Source organism: Lycium barbarum, chromosome 11 (genome assembly GCF_019175385.1).
Source record: "Lycium barbarum isolate Lr01 chromosome 11, ASM1917538v2, whole genome shotgun sequence".
Classification (NCBI taxonomy): domain Eukaryota; kingdom Viridiplantae; phylum Streptophyta; class Magnoliopsida; order Solanales; family Solanaceae; genus Lycium; species Lycium barbarum.
Genome location: NC_083347.1, coordinates 44,389,323 through 44,404,917, shown reverse-complemented (window position 1 = coordinate 44,404,917; position 15,595 = coordinate 44,389,323). Strand labels below are relative to the sequence as shown.

Sequence of the window (15,595 nt, the reverse complement as noted above, 5' to 3'; positions counted from 1 at the left end):
AAATAAATATATCAAGGATATAAAAAATGTGTGTTATGTAAGAATGTATGGATATTAAATAAATAAAGAATGTATTTTCAAGAATAAAAGAGTGTATATCGAACATAAAATGACTAAAGAATTGTATAAATAGGTATATTAGTCCATAAAGAATGTAAAAAATAATCTACGAATATTCATTAGTGTAAAGAGTTTATATAGCAAAATTATCCAGAAAAGTAAAGTTTATTTGACTTGTTTCTACCGTTTAGTTAAAAAGAGTGTTTGTTTAATAAATATCCTATCAAAAGAATAAGGAACAAAATAATTGTAAAAAGTATTGGTAAAAAATAAGTATAAGGGATTGTGGATAAAAAATTAGTGAAAATGTGTAATGCCTCTAAAGAATAAAAGATTTATGAATAGAAGACTTAATATTTTCCTAGCGTCAAAATGTGAATTTAACTTAATTAAAATATGTATTAGTGTACACGAAATAATATAAAATGTAAGTTGTATTAAGAGTGTATAAATAATATAAAATAAAGGATGGACTAGTATTTTTTGCCTAAACGTCAAAAGTGTGAATTTATTTAACAAAGTATTTATACCAAGTCAATTTAATACAGTTATGAAAGTATTGACGGCCTAAGTCTTGCCTAAAGCGAATGACAATTTTAAGTTTAACAAATAAGGCGACAAGTAAATAAATATATCAACCCGTCATTCCAAAAATAAAGTTTCCACTATACTATGAGTTTATGTTTTGTACAGTTATATAAAATGCGGAAAGTAAATACAAACAGTGATTCGATGAAGTCTTCGAGTTCCTTCCGAGTGTCGTCTTCGGGATGTATCTCCGGGTACCTATATTAACACTTAGTAAAAATGTTAGTAAGAGAATAAATACCTATCGGATGAATTAAAGAAATAATGAATAAACTTAAAATAAAAAAAACCCGCCTTTTGTACATGGGAGGCCTTGAAAATCGACGAAAAATTCTTCATCGGCCAATTGGGTGTAGTACTATTTTTTTCTCAAATCAGTTTCATCCGACATAAGTAAACCAGCAAAACGATACCAAAATATTGTAAAAATAAAATGGGAAAAACTTCATGGACAAAGCACCAAAAGCAGTAGCATCGCATCAATGCAGTATTAAAGTTGTATTATACTTGAGCAACAATTATAGATTTTGTATTTATAAATGGAATTGGGTTTCTTTAGACACTGGTAGTAGCAAAAACTTGTGTGTGCCCAATCATGTATTTTGGAGCAGAGAGAGAGAGAGATTGATTGTCTGTGTGTGCGCGCGTTAAAGGCTTCAAGGTAGAGAGAAGCAAACAGTGCGTGTGTGTGTGTGTGTGTGTGTGTGTGTGGGGGGGGGGGGGGGGGGGGCTGTTTCGCGGCTGGCTGCTCCGGTGAACCGGAGCATAAAGCTCCTCGCCGGAGCAGTGAAGAAGGCAAAAAAAAGGGGGCTGTTTGGGGGGTCGTTTGGTTCGTGGTATTGTGCCGGTAGATCCGGTGGCAGTGAGGGTGGTGGTCGAAAGGGGAAAATGGGGAAAGGCGGCGTGGTGGTGGCGTTAATGGCCAGAGAGAGGGATGACGTGGTGAGAGAAGATGAGACGAAGTGGTGGAGGTGTGGAGGCTTGTCGGTGTGTGGTGGTGGTTTGGTGCGTCGCCGGAGCTCCGAGCTCCGGCGTGGCGGCGGCGGCGGCGGCTGGAAGAGAAGTGGAGGAAGGAAGAGAAATGATGTAGTATTAGGTTTTGAATAGGCCAAATCTGAAAATGTAAATGTTGTGTAGTTGTGTAAAAAAAAATAACCCCGTCTATTCCTTTATAATACAAACTAACCCCTTCTATTGTCCAAAAAATATAAAGTCATACCCCTTTGTCCCTTCAATGCTCATTTTAATCTTTGAGTTATTATTCAATGGGGATTTCATCTTTTTAACCAATGTATAAAAATTTATTAATCAATGGATCAAGAACCCAACCCATCACCTCAAATGTCAACTTTTTTAAAAAGGTGACGAGACATTGACTTGATCGAATTTTGTTCTGCGTTTAAAAATTAATTGCTCTGATTTTCTCTGCACTGACAGACTATACTAAAATATAGTTAATTAATACATGTGTAAGTATGAAATGTAATTATTAATGTATAAGATATGAAAATGTATTGCTATAAAATAAAAGAAACAATTATTAATTGCACAAAAATGGTAGTATTACGCTGTACATGTACAAAATAATGATTCTTGGAAAATGACAATAAATTGATAAAATTCCTAAAATAAGGATAATCATCAATAAATTGTCAAGAAATGTAAAAATGTGTAAAAAAAAAATGTATTTCGCGCTCTTTAACGAATCAGGGCCCCCCCAAAACGTTAATTTTAAGCACGTCGAGCCAAAATTAGGTGTCAACAGTTCACATCAATTCACTCTAATGATCACTCGATTTAGTGCATACTGACTTAGTAAATCATCTTTCCTGACTCAAAATACATCAAATTGATTAAGTATTATACATTGATCACTAAATATCGTTGATTTTCTTTGTTTATCACTAAATATGAGTGAATCAAGTAGTTCACATCAATTCACTCTAATGATCACGCGATTTAGTGCATACTGACTTAGTAAATCATCTTTCCTGACTCAAAGTACATCAAATTGATTAAGTATTATACATTGATCACTAAATATCGTTGATTTCCTTTGTTTATCACTAAATGTGGGTGAATCAAGTAGTTCACATCAATTCATTCTAATGATCATTGAATTTAGTGCATACTGACTTAGTAGATCATCTTTCCTGACTCAAAATACCATCAAATTGATTACGTATTATATATTGATCACTATATATCGTTGATTTCCTTTGTTTATCACTAAATATCATTGATTCTCTTTGTTGATCACTAAATATGGGTGAATCAAGTAGTATCTGTTGTAACAACTGTAATATCTATTGCAGCAAGTGTAGTATCTATTGCAGCAACTGTAGTATCTATTGCAGCAAGTGACATAGTTGTTGAATAGGTCTTTACTCTTGTTAGATAAACACAACAAGTTACCCAGTTTCTGCAACAAGTCACTCCACTTATTGGAAAACCCCTAACATGTAACTTAGTTGCTGCAACAAGGCCTGTCAGTCGTTGCAACAGATTGCTTATTTGTTGGAAATCTTTTAGCAATTGGATAAAACCCAACAAGATACTAGTTGTTGCAACAAGTCTTGTTACTTGTTGGATAAAACCCAACAAGTTACAGAGCTGTTGCAACATATTCATTACTTGTCGGAAACTGTTCAGCAATTTATTAACAAGAATACACACATTTGTGATTTGAACACGATCCACATATCATATAAACCAAGTTCACAAACACCAAGAACATAAATTATCATTCTAAAAAAGAACAACATTAAAATGTCATAAAATTTCAAAAAATAACTATTATTACAACACAGTGCAATTAACAACTATGGAGCATTTCGGCTTGGACATGTTATTTTTTGTGCCAGCTGTTTTGCATAAGAAGCATTTGTTTTTCCTCGTTCGCAATGATTCCCCGATTCCACGCGTCCTCTTTGTCCGCCTTCTTCCAGGTTTGCTAGGATCAACATATGGAGGAGGTATCTCTCTCTCTCATTCAAAACTTCTTTTCAAGAATTTTTTTTTGGGGGGGCGGGGGTGAGTGGTGCAAAAAATAAAAACTTTTCAAAATTTTTTTTTTAAACAAAATTATTTTTTCTGGGGTGGGTAGGTGGAGTAAGAAACCAAAGAAAAAAAAATTCTTTTCAAGATTTTTTTTGCGCGGGGGGGGGGGGGGGGGGGGGGGCAAAAATTCAAAAATAAAAACTTTTTTTTTTTTAAATTAATTTTTTTGGGAGGGTAGGTTGTGGGTGGTGCAAAAAAAAAAAACTTTTCAAAATCATTTTTAAAAAAACATTTTTTTTGGTGGGATTTGGGGGTGGCAGGGTGGGGGGCAAGGGCGGGGGGAGGGGTGGATGGGGGTGGGGATGGTGCAAAAAACCAAAAACAAAAACTTTTCAAAACGTTTTTTTAAAATAAAATTAATATTTTTTTTGGATGGTGGGGGGTGGTGGAGCGGGGGGTGGGTGGTACAAAAAAAAAAAGCTTTTCAAAATCTTTTTAAAAAAACATATTTTTTGGTGGGGGGTGGGGGTGGGCGTGGGGTCAAGGGCGGTGGGAGGGGTGGATGGGGGTGAGGGTGGTGCAAAAATCCAAAAACAAAAACTTTTTAAAATAAAATTAATTTTTTTTAGGAGGGTGGGGGCTGGTGGGGCGCGGGGGTGCGTGGTACAAAAAAAACTTTTCAAAATCGTTTTCAAAAAAACATTTTTTTTTGTGGGGGTTGGGGGCGGGGGGCAAGGGCAGGGGCAGGGTAGGGGGCTGGGGGCAGAGAGGAGTGTGGGGGCGGGGGGCCGTGGGGGGCAGGGGGTATTTTATGGTTTATATGGATTGGGTCAAAGTGTTAAAAACAAAACTTTGAGGCAAAGTGTAAAAAACAAAGCTTGGGGTCAAAGTGTTAAAAATATAACTTTGGGGCAAGTCAAAACTCCATAATCACTAATCCAAAGTTTATCACCCCTACTCAATTAAAAAAACTAGAGTTACCCCAACTCAATTTTCAAACTTTTTTGTCACCTTTAATTAAAAGCCCCCAAGTAACTATACAATTTCTTGTTTGTTTGATTGATAATATAATAGTTACTGATAAAGATTAATTTGTTTTTATATTATGTCAACTCAAGATATATAATTTAGGGGTGATAAGTGAGCGGATTACTATGGATTAAGTCGATAAATGAGCGAATTATATATAAAAAATTAATTAGATAGAAATGAGCTAACAAACGGGTCATAATTCAACGGGTCATTTACACTATTTCCCCTGTTTTGTGCTGGTTTTTAACTTTTCCCGTCAAGACAACCAACTTTTTTTCGGGCATAAGTTTATATTTTCGCATCATAATATCTCATAAGTTATACCTCATCCTTAAAAACTTGTACGCTACTAGGCATAAGTCTGATTTTAAAGGGTAAAAGTTAAAGACCAGCCAATTTGAAGGGCAAACCGTGTAATTTCTTCTAATTCAACATGCCCAATTCTAAGTTTTAATTTTCTTTGTCTATTTTTTATAATTTATTTAAGTACCTAATAAAACTATTTTTTTTACTACTTTTTTATATGTAACACTAGTTACCTGAGGCCCGGGCTTACTCAAGATATAAACATTTTTTCCGCAATAATTTTTCACTTTATTTGAAAAATGGTGTTTGGCGATGAAATTTCAAATCCAACTTGAAGTTGTATTTCAAATTCGTAAAACAACTTATAACCTGTTTTTAATTCACTTTTCATTTTTGAAGTTGTATTTAACTACATTCAAGCATGAACGTTATTTCAAATATTCTTTGCAAAAAATATAACCAAACACAACTTCATTTTTAACTCCAACTCCATGAATCTCAAATAAAATGAAAAATATTTAGACTCTATCGTCAAATGTCTACTTAGTCACCTAATTAGATAAATTTTAAATAATAGATTATTTATGGGGAAGAAAGTTTGGCAAAAGAATTATAAAAAATCAAAGGGACACAAGCGACACGAGATTATGCAAAATATCATGATTTAAATTATGTAAAATAATTGCGACTCGGTGAAAAAAATCATAGATTGAAAAATATTGACATTTTTTTTTAATTTGTGAGAATATAATTTATTTATTACATAAAAATAGATTATTTTGGCACTTATTAACTTTTAATTTCACTCATAAGATATTCCGTTTGACAAGAGTTTATGCTAGTTAAATGCGGTGATTTAAGCTTAGTTTTAGACGAAATTAAGAAAAATAAACTAAATTCATTAAACAAACCTCAAGAATTAGTTTAGTTCTTCATACATAGTTTATGCTTAAGAATATTATTTTTCAATTAAAATGCAATTTATTGTAATTTTGTATAATTTTTAAATATTTAAATTTTAATTTAAAAATTAAGTTGATCTAATTCAATTTAGCTTCAAAGTTTTGTCAAATTCACTCTTGGAAAATGAAAAGTCACATAAATTGTAAGGGAGGGAGAGTAATTATATTAATAAGTTTAATAAATGCTCTAGTTGAAAACAAAAATGTGGCTCCAAAGCTGCCTAAACTTTACCAAAATGTATGATGACAAATAATGTAAAGGATAATCCAGTACTTCATCCGGACCATATTATATGATGCTTTTAGCTCGGGCACACTCCTTAAAAAGTCACTTACCCCTAAAAAATAAGAATTAGTTTTACTAAATTACCTTAATTAAATAGTAATAATTTAATATGGGTTATTGATTATGTAAAATTCATTTATTATCTAAAAATATGAATAAAGTTGTAGAACCTTTTTTATTATATAAAAAATTATTTATTTTGAACTAAATATAAAAGCTAAAAATACAATATAAAATGAAAGGAAGGGATTAAGGGGCAAGAAAAGATTCATAAATAGATACTACAATGTACCAATTACAAAAGTCCACGTAGCATGTAGGAATGGACTTAAAGGAGAATGAATGTAAAAAGTAGGAATAGGCAAGAAAAAGGCTAACACACACCTTGAATGGTTGATGTCATAGAATCAAAATTATCAAAACGCTCCCGTGAGGACTACAAAATTTGGACATTCCCTCTTATATATATAGTATTAATATCAAACAAACAAAAAAAAAATCTTTTTGAAAATATTTTGAAATTTTTTCTCATTGGTCAGTTTGGGCTAAATATCAACCCAATTTTTAAATAGATTGAATTGGACGAATCAAAATAGGCTGAATTACAAATTAAGCGGGTCATATTTTACAGGCTAATTATTCCATCACTAAATTATATATGATAATTAAATGCTTTCTCTTTAAGAAAGTTACATATTTGATCGGGCAGCGAAATATAATTACATTCGCTAGCTAAATATATATTATTTTGTATAAAATGTGTATAATTTTTGTATATTAATTTTTATATGCATAAAATATACATTTATTGACTATTTTTTTGGTGGGTGGCATACAATATAGTTATCTCTTTTTTAAACCCTGATAATAAAATGATATGTCGTATGTTCCGACGAATTCATTGGAACTCAACATTTTTCATAAACAATCAATTTTTACATAAATATTAAATTTAGACTCGTAATTTTAATAGGTGTAATAGTAAAATTTTAAAGATTAAACTCATCAAATTTAAATTTTTGATCAATTAATGTTGATAATTTTTTTTTTCCGCTTGGTGTCCGGTACCTGCATTGGAGCCCAACTATATAGGTATTCGCGCCGCGTAGGGTCCCATTCGGGGGGAAGCGCTCCCTACCAAGGATTTTTTCATTCCCAGGGCTCGAACACGAGACCTCTGGTTAAGAGTGGAGCAGCCCCATCCGCTCTACCATATGCTTTGGTGGTGTTGATAATTTTCTTATAAAGGGAGATGTAGTTTTGAAAAGGGAAAAGGGCCAATGCCCCTCAACTATGAAAAATAGAGTAAAATTGCCTTTTATTTTGACTTTGGTCCGAGAATACCGTTATCGCTAATATATTGGTTCAGATTTTCCCTAAAAACAGAACAAATTTTGCCATCCATTTGAACTTGATCCCAAATTACGCTCATCAGTGGTGGACTAACTCATATTTATCCCTCAAAACTAATAGAATTTTTTTACAATGTAAGTGACCAACTTGTATATTTTTGAAATTTTCCCTAAGATTATTGTCTTGCATGGTAGCACTCCATCTTAATAATAAAATAGGTTGTAAATGGACAAAAATAAAAAAAGTTGAAAATGTGTTAATTTAGAGGGGCAAATATGAGCTAGTCCATTCATAATAAGTGCAATTTGGGATCAAATTCAAATGGAGGATAAATTTATTCTATTTTCTATAGTTGAGGGTAAATCTAGATCAATCCACCAGTGATAAGGATATATCTGAGACCAAAGTCAAAATAAGCGCAATTTTTCTCTATATCCATATTTGATGGGCATTTTTTACCCTTTCCCTCTGCTACAACAATTAAAAATGATTTGGTAATAAATTATAAGTATATGTAAGTTAAACTTGTCAGCCATGTATTGGTTGAATTTATAAATGGTAGAGTGCAATTACGCCCTCCTATTCACAGAGAGGTTGAGAAAGTTTGGAGAGTAAGAAACAAAGTACGCAAAGCAATAAGAGCATGATATGTGTCTTTATTTAAAGTTAATCATTTAACTACGGTTAAGAAATATGTTAACCGTGATAAGTTAATGTATGGTTTAGTGCATGTTAACGAGTTCAGGCAAGTTTTTATTTGTGGTATTTAGCAGGGAAAGCCTTTTAGTCAACATGTTGCTTGTCCTAAACGAGAAAACGAGCATTCCCCAACTGTGCCAGTTATAATCGGTCATCGGTGGAGCAGTGGTAGCTAGGGGTGTACAAAGTAAACCGACAAATCGCACCAAACCGATAAATCGAGAAAAAAATTGACTAGTGGTCTGGTTTATCTTGGTTTGGTGTTGAAAAAAAAAACCCGACCATAATTGGTTTAGTTTGATTTTAGCTAAAAAAAGTCAAACCGAACCAAATCAACCCGACACTACATGTATTCATTTTTTAAAATATTTTATACATAAAAATATTTATTTGTCATGTAATTTATAAATATTTCTTAAATTTTTTCGTAATTTTTTGTCTTTTATCATATTATATTTCAAGCTTGAACTTAAAATTTTGAATGTCAATAAATTTTATATCCCACAGATGTTAGTAACTTAAATAAAGTCCAAACCGAAACCAACACTAATGATAACGAAAGAAATTCAATTCTACCACTAGAAATGACAATGATGTTGAATATCCATTCTTTTTTATATAATTGATTTAGAGAGTGAAAATACATAACTTATTTTTTTTTCTTTGTCATGAATTAATTCTTAGCCATACTTATTTTAGCTTGACTTAATACTTTTAGATTATGGTCATTTTCTTTATGGCTTATTAATTAGCAATATTTATTTTAACTAATTTTATTAATTTTATAACTAATACAATGTCATTACTTATCTCACATTTGTATTATTTCTTTAAAAAACACCTTAATTATATAGTTAAATCTTACTAGGACTAAAGAAATATTTGAAGTAAAAATTATATGTTTTATATGAAAACTTTTTTGAAAAAAAACCCGAAAAACCCGAGAAGACCGAATAACCCGAGAAAACCCAAGGTTGAAAAACCCGAATTTTATTAATTTGGTTTGGTGTATAAATTTAAAAACCCAACGCAATTGGTTTGATTTGGTACTTAAAAAATCCGAACCAACTCGGTTCTATGTACACCCCTAGCGGTAGCTATGAGATGATATTCAGTTAGAGCCCCTCAATAGCAGAAACAATCACCTAGCAGTCAAGAATTTCTCTAAGGTGTTCAAGATTTAACATACAAGTATAAAAAGTAATATCTATAACCTATATATACAATATCATTTTCCAGCAAATGGTGTTCAACATAGCGCTTTGTCATACATAACTCCCCCCCTCTGCAAATGGTCGAAACTGAAGCGAGGGAGCAAAAACCTCTTATCTAGCTGCCAGCAGCTGAAAACTTCAAGACGGAGACACTGAGGTTCACTTGGAGATCGATGTTATTAGTCCACTACGTAACGTGGAAAGTAAACAACTTCATGTTCTGTTACTGTAAGGTAGCTAAATGTTCAGTTTCATATATGGAAGGAGCGATTTACATAGGAAGGAGTACTAAATCCTTGAAAGGTAAAGCTCTTACAATGTGAAAAGTGACTAGTAGTAGCACTTTATTACCACTAGACCATACCAGCCTACTTTTAGTTCCTTTGAGGATCGACCTGATCCACTAGCAAGACTACTTTTCAAGTTTTCATACGACTGTCCCATCTTTAATGGTTGCATTCTTCATTATGACAGTAATCCCGGACCTAATGTAAAATCCTTCCTCCGACCTATCAGCTTCTTCAACACCCTGCATCATCCAAGCATCAGTTAAACTTGCATTCTCTTTTATGATGATTTCACACTTCAAAAGAAAGATACTTACTTCCTTGTTCATAATAACCACATCTTTTCCTATCTTCGCATTCTTGTCAATTATGCAATTTCTTCAAGAAAATAGAAAGAAAAGCATGTCAAAGTCCTCTAAAGGTAACCTTGGTGAAGCTAAGGCAAACAACGGTAAACTACACCGGAATGAATGATGAGAGACTAATCAGTGGGACCAGAGCTCAAAGTTTTTAAGCTGGTCAGTCAAAATGAAATTTTGAGTGGTCAATTTTCAATCCACAAGGGTGAGAACTGAGAAGTGAGTCTGAGTTCAGTAGAACATCTTACTGTATCTTGGTGTTTGGTCCGACCCCTATTGGAACCTTTCCTTCTGCTAGTAGCGAAGCGATCTCAGATTCAGTTTGATAATAGTCTGCACCCATCATCATGGTATCCTGAGAAGTGTTGAGACATATTCAGCTTATAAACAAGTGAGCAATAAAACAGCTGTTTAGAAAAAACCTCCGTGCTAACTAAGATCATGCTTGTGTTTATTGCTCCACTATGCTGAAGTCCGTTCCTAGAGTACATCTTACCAGCTTATTTGCAGAAAACAATAATGTAGCCTGTAGGAGGAATCCATGACTGTCATAAATCATCCTTCCTACACCTAGTGTCATGGGCTCATGGCACATCCACAGGATGGATGGTAATTGTTATGTGCCTTACATGTCATATAGGTTTTCTAAGTTGTCAGAATGCATCAGATGATGCAGGATGTTGTTTTTAATTTAGTCCAGGCTCTAACTGAAAGAACTCTCCAGCTAAAAACAGAAAAGAAAAGCTTTCAATCAGAATATGAAAACATACCTTAAACTCAACACCATAGTCTAAGCGTGATCGCACACCAACTATAGAGTGCTGGATGGAGCATTCCCTCAGAAAGCAACCATGTGAAATTATTGCATCCACTATCTGACAATGAAAAGTATTAACATGACATGTTAATAGTACCTTGCAATCCTGGAAATTTTTTACCACAAGCGTTTATGTTAACTGGCATACCCTGCATTTGTCAACTTTTGTAGGAGGTAAGAACCTAGGAGAAGTGTAGAATGGGGTCATCGGGTCATTGAAGTCAAACTTTGGAGGCTACATAAAACAGAGAGAAAAGAGGAAAAATGCAAGTTATTAATCAATAACTGAAGGTGGAGAGTATGGTAAATAAAAAAGAAACATAACTACCAAACATTCCACAATTACTTAAAATACTGCTCCATATTTCAGAGTCCTTGCATCAACTGTCTAGCTCTTACTTTGTGTGATAGTAGTAGTAGTAGTCAGATGGTAGCAAACATTAAGTTGTTCACCTGCTCTGTGAGGGCCAAGTTGGCATCAAAGAAAGACTTCACTGTTCCAATGTCCTCCCAGTAATCACTAAACAAATATGCCTAATAAAATCGATCAGTCAGAATTTAAGTATAGAATGAACAACAAAATTTGTGAACTCGAAAGGCTAGAAGTTGGCTATTACCTGGACATTATGATCCTTAACAGCAGAAGGGATGATTTCAGAGCCAAAGTCATTGCATGAAGGGTAAGCCGACTTGAGAAGTTTTAGTAAAACATCAGTTTTGAATACATAAACACCCATGGATGCAATGTAAGGAAACTTGGCTGCCTCTTGCTCAGATAGTCCGAGGATAGATGTGTCAACTAGCTGCTATACAATATTAGACGTGCAAAATACAAGTTACCAATGTGAAAGCAAGAGGGGCTGTAAGGGGATAATTAATTAATATCTAACTCCAGTTCAGAAAGAGTTTACAAAGTTCCAGGTGTGGAAGTCCAAATATATATACCATTGCCTTCAAAGCAGGGCCTTTTGGTTTCTCAGCAAATTGGATGATACGTCCCGTTTCATCAATTTTCATCAATCCAAAATCTGAAGCTCGACTGCCAAAAGAGAGGATGGAGGGAGGTAAGAGAGAGAGAAAGGTCTTGATTAACTCCTAGATAGAGCTTAAAAGGTTCGTTAGACCTTATAGTGCATTCAAGATAGACAATATGACTGAAATCTGAAAGAGATATATAAGTTAGGGAGCTCAAAATAGGCTTCTTTTTTTTTTTTTTTTAGAAATCAAAACAGAAATAAACTTAAGGGAAACTGCAAATTGTAACTCTATATGCTTCCAGAGCTTTCAGTGGACATTAATAAGTGCTGGTTCCTTGAAGTTAATAAGGATGTTAGATGGGAAAATGCATCAAGATTATTACTATCTATCCGTGACAGAAAAGATACTGGATCCACCTAAATAGTTAAACTAAAAAGGATTTCAAGCTTCCGACAACTCTCATTTTCTTTCTCTTATTTTCTTTCCTTGTCTGTGCCAAAATCGTATTGAGGATTAAAATAATCATGATAAACGGGCCTTTTGCAATTATCTGTAGATTGATATATCTGATAAAAAGTGCACTTCAGTTTTCAATATGCCTTAAACATATTCGGAACTGTGGCCACCATCTGCCACTCCGAACAATATGAGTAAGAACCTTTCAAAGAATCAGGAACACATAAAGCAACACAAATAGGATTTAGTTTCACATGATATAAGCTATCAATTCAGAAGAAAGATCAATTTCATACCCATCATCCATTGGAACACATGAAACTGTAATATCAGCATTTGTGTCAATATGCTTCTGCAAGAACAAATTATCTTCATTAAGCAAAATATATGAACATAGGGTTGGCCTACTAAGCAATTATTGCCACAATTTTCTCATACCTGAACAAAGTCCATGTAGTCCATTCGATAAAGATGGTCACCAGACAAAATCAATATGTGCTCGACATTTTTGTTCTTCTCATTCTATGTCATCGTTCGTAAAAAGGTCAGCATTTTTCCTAGGAGCTTTATCAATGACAGATCTTAACCGCATACCTCAAATACCCATGTAAATTGCCGCACAGCATCAGCAGTGCCTTGGAACCACATTTTCCCTGCATCCCCTTGAGTCTGGGTTGCAGCTAAAACCTGCATTTGAGAAAAAACTTTTGTTTTATCTGTCCACGACACATTTCTTTTATCTTCCCTGTTTTTAGGTTGTTCAACCTCCCCATGGATCCAAGGAGCCAGAGGAGAGGAAATAAACAATGCTTTTACAACATAGACACTCATCAAGCATCTTATGAAGGTTTTTCTTAAACTGATATGATTAAATTTCATTGTCAAATATATGTAGCTTAAAAGAGCAACTCCGACTAAGAACTTAAAGTAACCAGAATGATCTTACCTCCACAAATCCATCTCCAAAACCCACTCCATTTCCAAAATCATACGTGCGAGCAAGGTGACGATTGAGGGAAAAGGAATTGAACTGTGTTAAGATGAAAATTTTCCGTATGCCACTGTTGATGCAGTTACTCATTGGTACATCAATTAGCCTGTAACAACCACCAATTGGAACCTGAAGAACAAATCCAATTGTCAAAGAATTTCAATTAAAAACCAATAGAGATGACATAGCCTCACATCTAAGCTACGTTCAAACAGAGAAGGCAACTCCACACTTAGCTGATCCACTCCCTTCTTTAGTTCTCAAAAATCCAGCTGAATTGGAATTAGGACCACTACAATTTTTTAGACTGAAGTTCTTTTAAATTGGAGTTAGGACATCTTGTCAATCTCAAAAGATTCAAGCAACAATAACAACAACAACAACAACATATCCAGTTTAATCCCACAGAGTGGGGTTTGGGGAGGGTAGAGTGTTACCCGTACCTCGTGGAGGTAGAGAGGGTGTTTCCGAAAGACCCTTGGCTCAAGTGTCGGAAACAAAAGTAGCTATGAAAATGGAAATGCGGCAGTGCAGAAAACATGGCAACTAATAAGAAAAGCAGAACAAAGCATTCAGATAAAAAGAACCATAACAATAGCGAAAACAGTCCAATAACCGAAACAAAAGATTCAAGCAAATACTTAAAAGAGAGCAGATATATATACATATATATATATATGTGTGTGTGTGTGTGTGTTGTAATTCTTACAGCTGGTTTAGCTCTTCTGCTAGTAAGAGGAAAAAGACGAGTTCCCGCACCGCCACCTAGAATGACTGAGGCAACAGTTTTCGGGTCTGCCTTTGGATGCTCCTCCTCAAACATTGCTTCTTCAAATGACTAAAAACCAACATAAACAACACAAATTAATCTTCTTACATGTATCAATTAACTTTACTTCTATGAATCACCTATACTTACCACAAGCTCTTTGTTTATATCACGGGTTAGAACAGAAAAGGCAACACCACTCTTAACTTTTCTACCCCTTTCTTGAGTTCTAAAGCTCTTGCAAGACCGAAAGCGAACGCCAAACCCCTTGTTAATCTTCACTCCCCAAAATGCACTATCTTGGTTACTTATACCCTTGCTAATTGCCACTAATTGTGCAGTGCCATTCATATTAGCACACAACATCAACATATCCATTGCTGTAATACTCGCTCACTTTCACTACCAATTACACACCACTCCTCATTCACCAAAAGAATGCAGTGTTTATAGTGCAAGAATCCCAAGAACTACAGGACATAAAGAAGCATATTAGAATAGTGCTTTTTCCTAAAAGATTCCAACTTGAGACAGAAAGTGCTAAAAACAATTTACAAAGAAGCAAAAAAGGTTCCTACTTTACACAGAAGATTCCTGTACCTTTAACATGCAACCCGAAAATATCAAATAGATTAACCAAACAGAATAAAATGCAAGACTATAATCATCAAACTAAATAAAACCCACATCACATTAACAAAATCTTAGCAAATGAAATAATTTTTTAACCATTTTTACTATGAGCAGTATTAAACTAGATCCAAAAACACTCCGATCATAATAACTTTTCCAAGAATCTATACTATAGTACTAGAAATTAAAAAAAAAAAAAAACAAATCAGCTTGCTCTCACTACCTGAAGTCAGCTTTTCAAACACCCAATTGTTTTCTCAAAAAGTTTCTTGAATTGAAGGAAGAATAATATGACACTATCATATGAGTTAACAAGAATTAGTAATAAGTAACTAGGTTAGAGTTTTGTTGCACATAATAGGGGTGGAGTTCCAAGGTCTCTTGACTCTTGAAATTTGCAGAGTCCAACATATTAACGTGAAATGTGTCTCTCCTTCATAATTTTAACACTCCACGTGTTACTTAAAAGTAAACCCGTCAACCGGTTCGGTTGAACCGGTAACCGGAACCGGTAGAACCGGTTCCGGTTAACCGTTAATTCTTTATCGGTCCGGTTTTCATTTTTTTGAAACCGGAACCGGTAAAATCGGAACCGGACCGGTTAAACTGGTTAAAACCGGTGAAATTAAAAAAAAAATTACAGTCGTTAGTTGGGCTTCTGACCGTTAATGGACCGTTGGCAACGGTCCATTTGCAAAAATGGTCGTTGCCAAACGGTCATATACTTAATTTTTGCCCCACCAACCCCCAAACTTTTTTTTAACACTTTAACCCATCCCCACCCCTATATAAACTCTTCTTCATT

At 34.2% G+C, this 15,595-nt stretch overlaps 1 protein-coding gene across 3 annotated transcripts; it reads right to left on the bottom strand.

Moving 5' to 3' along the window:
- Window positions 1–9,658: 9,658 nt before the first annotated feature.
- On the bottom strand, window positions 9,659–15,227 carry LOC132617234 (glucose-1-phosphate adenylyltransferase large subunit 2, chloroplastic/amyloplastic). 3 transcript variants are annotated; one of them, XM_060332195.1, is made up of 15 exons: window positions 15,014–15,226; window positions 14,308–14,627; window positions 14,098–14,226; window positions 13,344–13,517; window positions 12,992–13,084; window positions 12,836–12,919; window positions 12,694–12,749; window positions 11,909–12,002; window positions 11,581–11,769; window positions 11,417–11,497; window positions 11,112–11,198; window positions 10,917–11,021; window positions 10,395–10,501; window positions 10,105–10,165; window positions 9,659–10,029 (listed from the first exon to the last, which is right to left on the bottom strand). In XM_060332195.1, exons 2-15 carry the CDS (start codon window positions 14,533–14,535, stop codon window positions 9,928–9,930), a joined length of 1,590 nt encoding a protein of 529 aa, XP_060188178.1. In that variant the 5' UTR covers window positions 14,536–14,627; window positions 15,014–15,226; the 3' UTR covers window positions 9,659–9,927. The 3 variants fall into 3 exon arrangements, with proteins under 3 accessions (XP_060188178.1, XP_060188179.1, XP_060188177.1); XM_060332196.1 differs by having other exon boundaries at window positions 11,581–11,766; window positions 15,014–15,225; XM_060332194.1 differs by having other exon boundaries at window positions 9,659–10,165; window positions 11,581–11,766; window positions 15,014–15,227.
- Between the last annotated feature and the right edge of the window lie 368 nt (window positions 15,228–15,595).

Coding starts and splice junctions, on each gene's coding strand:
- LOC132617234 (XM_060332194.1), bottom strand. CDS start 14,535: ATGGATATGTTGATGTTGTGTGCTAATATGAATGGCACTGCACAATTA. Junction 12,003..12,693: donor TGTGTTCCAATGGATGATGG/GTATGAAATTGA, acceptor CTCTTTTGGCAG/TCGAGCTTCAGATTTTGGAT. Junction 10,502..10,916: donor ACTATGGTGTTGAGTTTAAG/GTATGTTTTCAT, acceptor AACACTTCTCAG/GATACCATGATGATGGGTGC.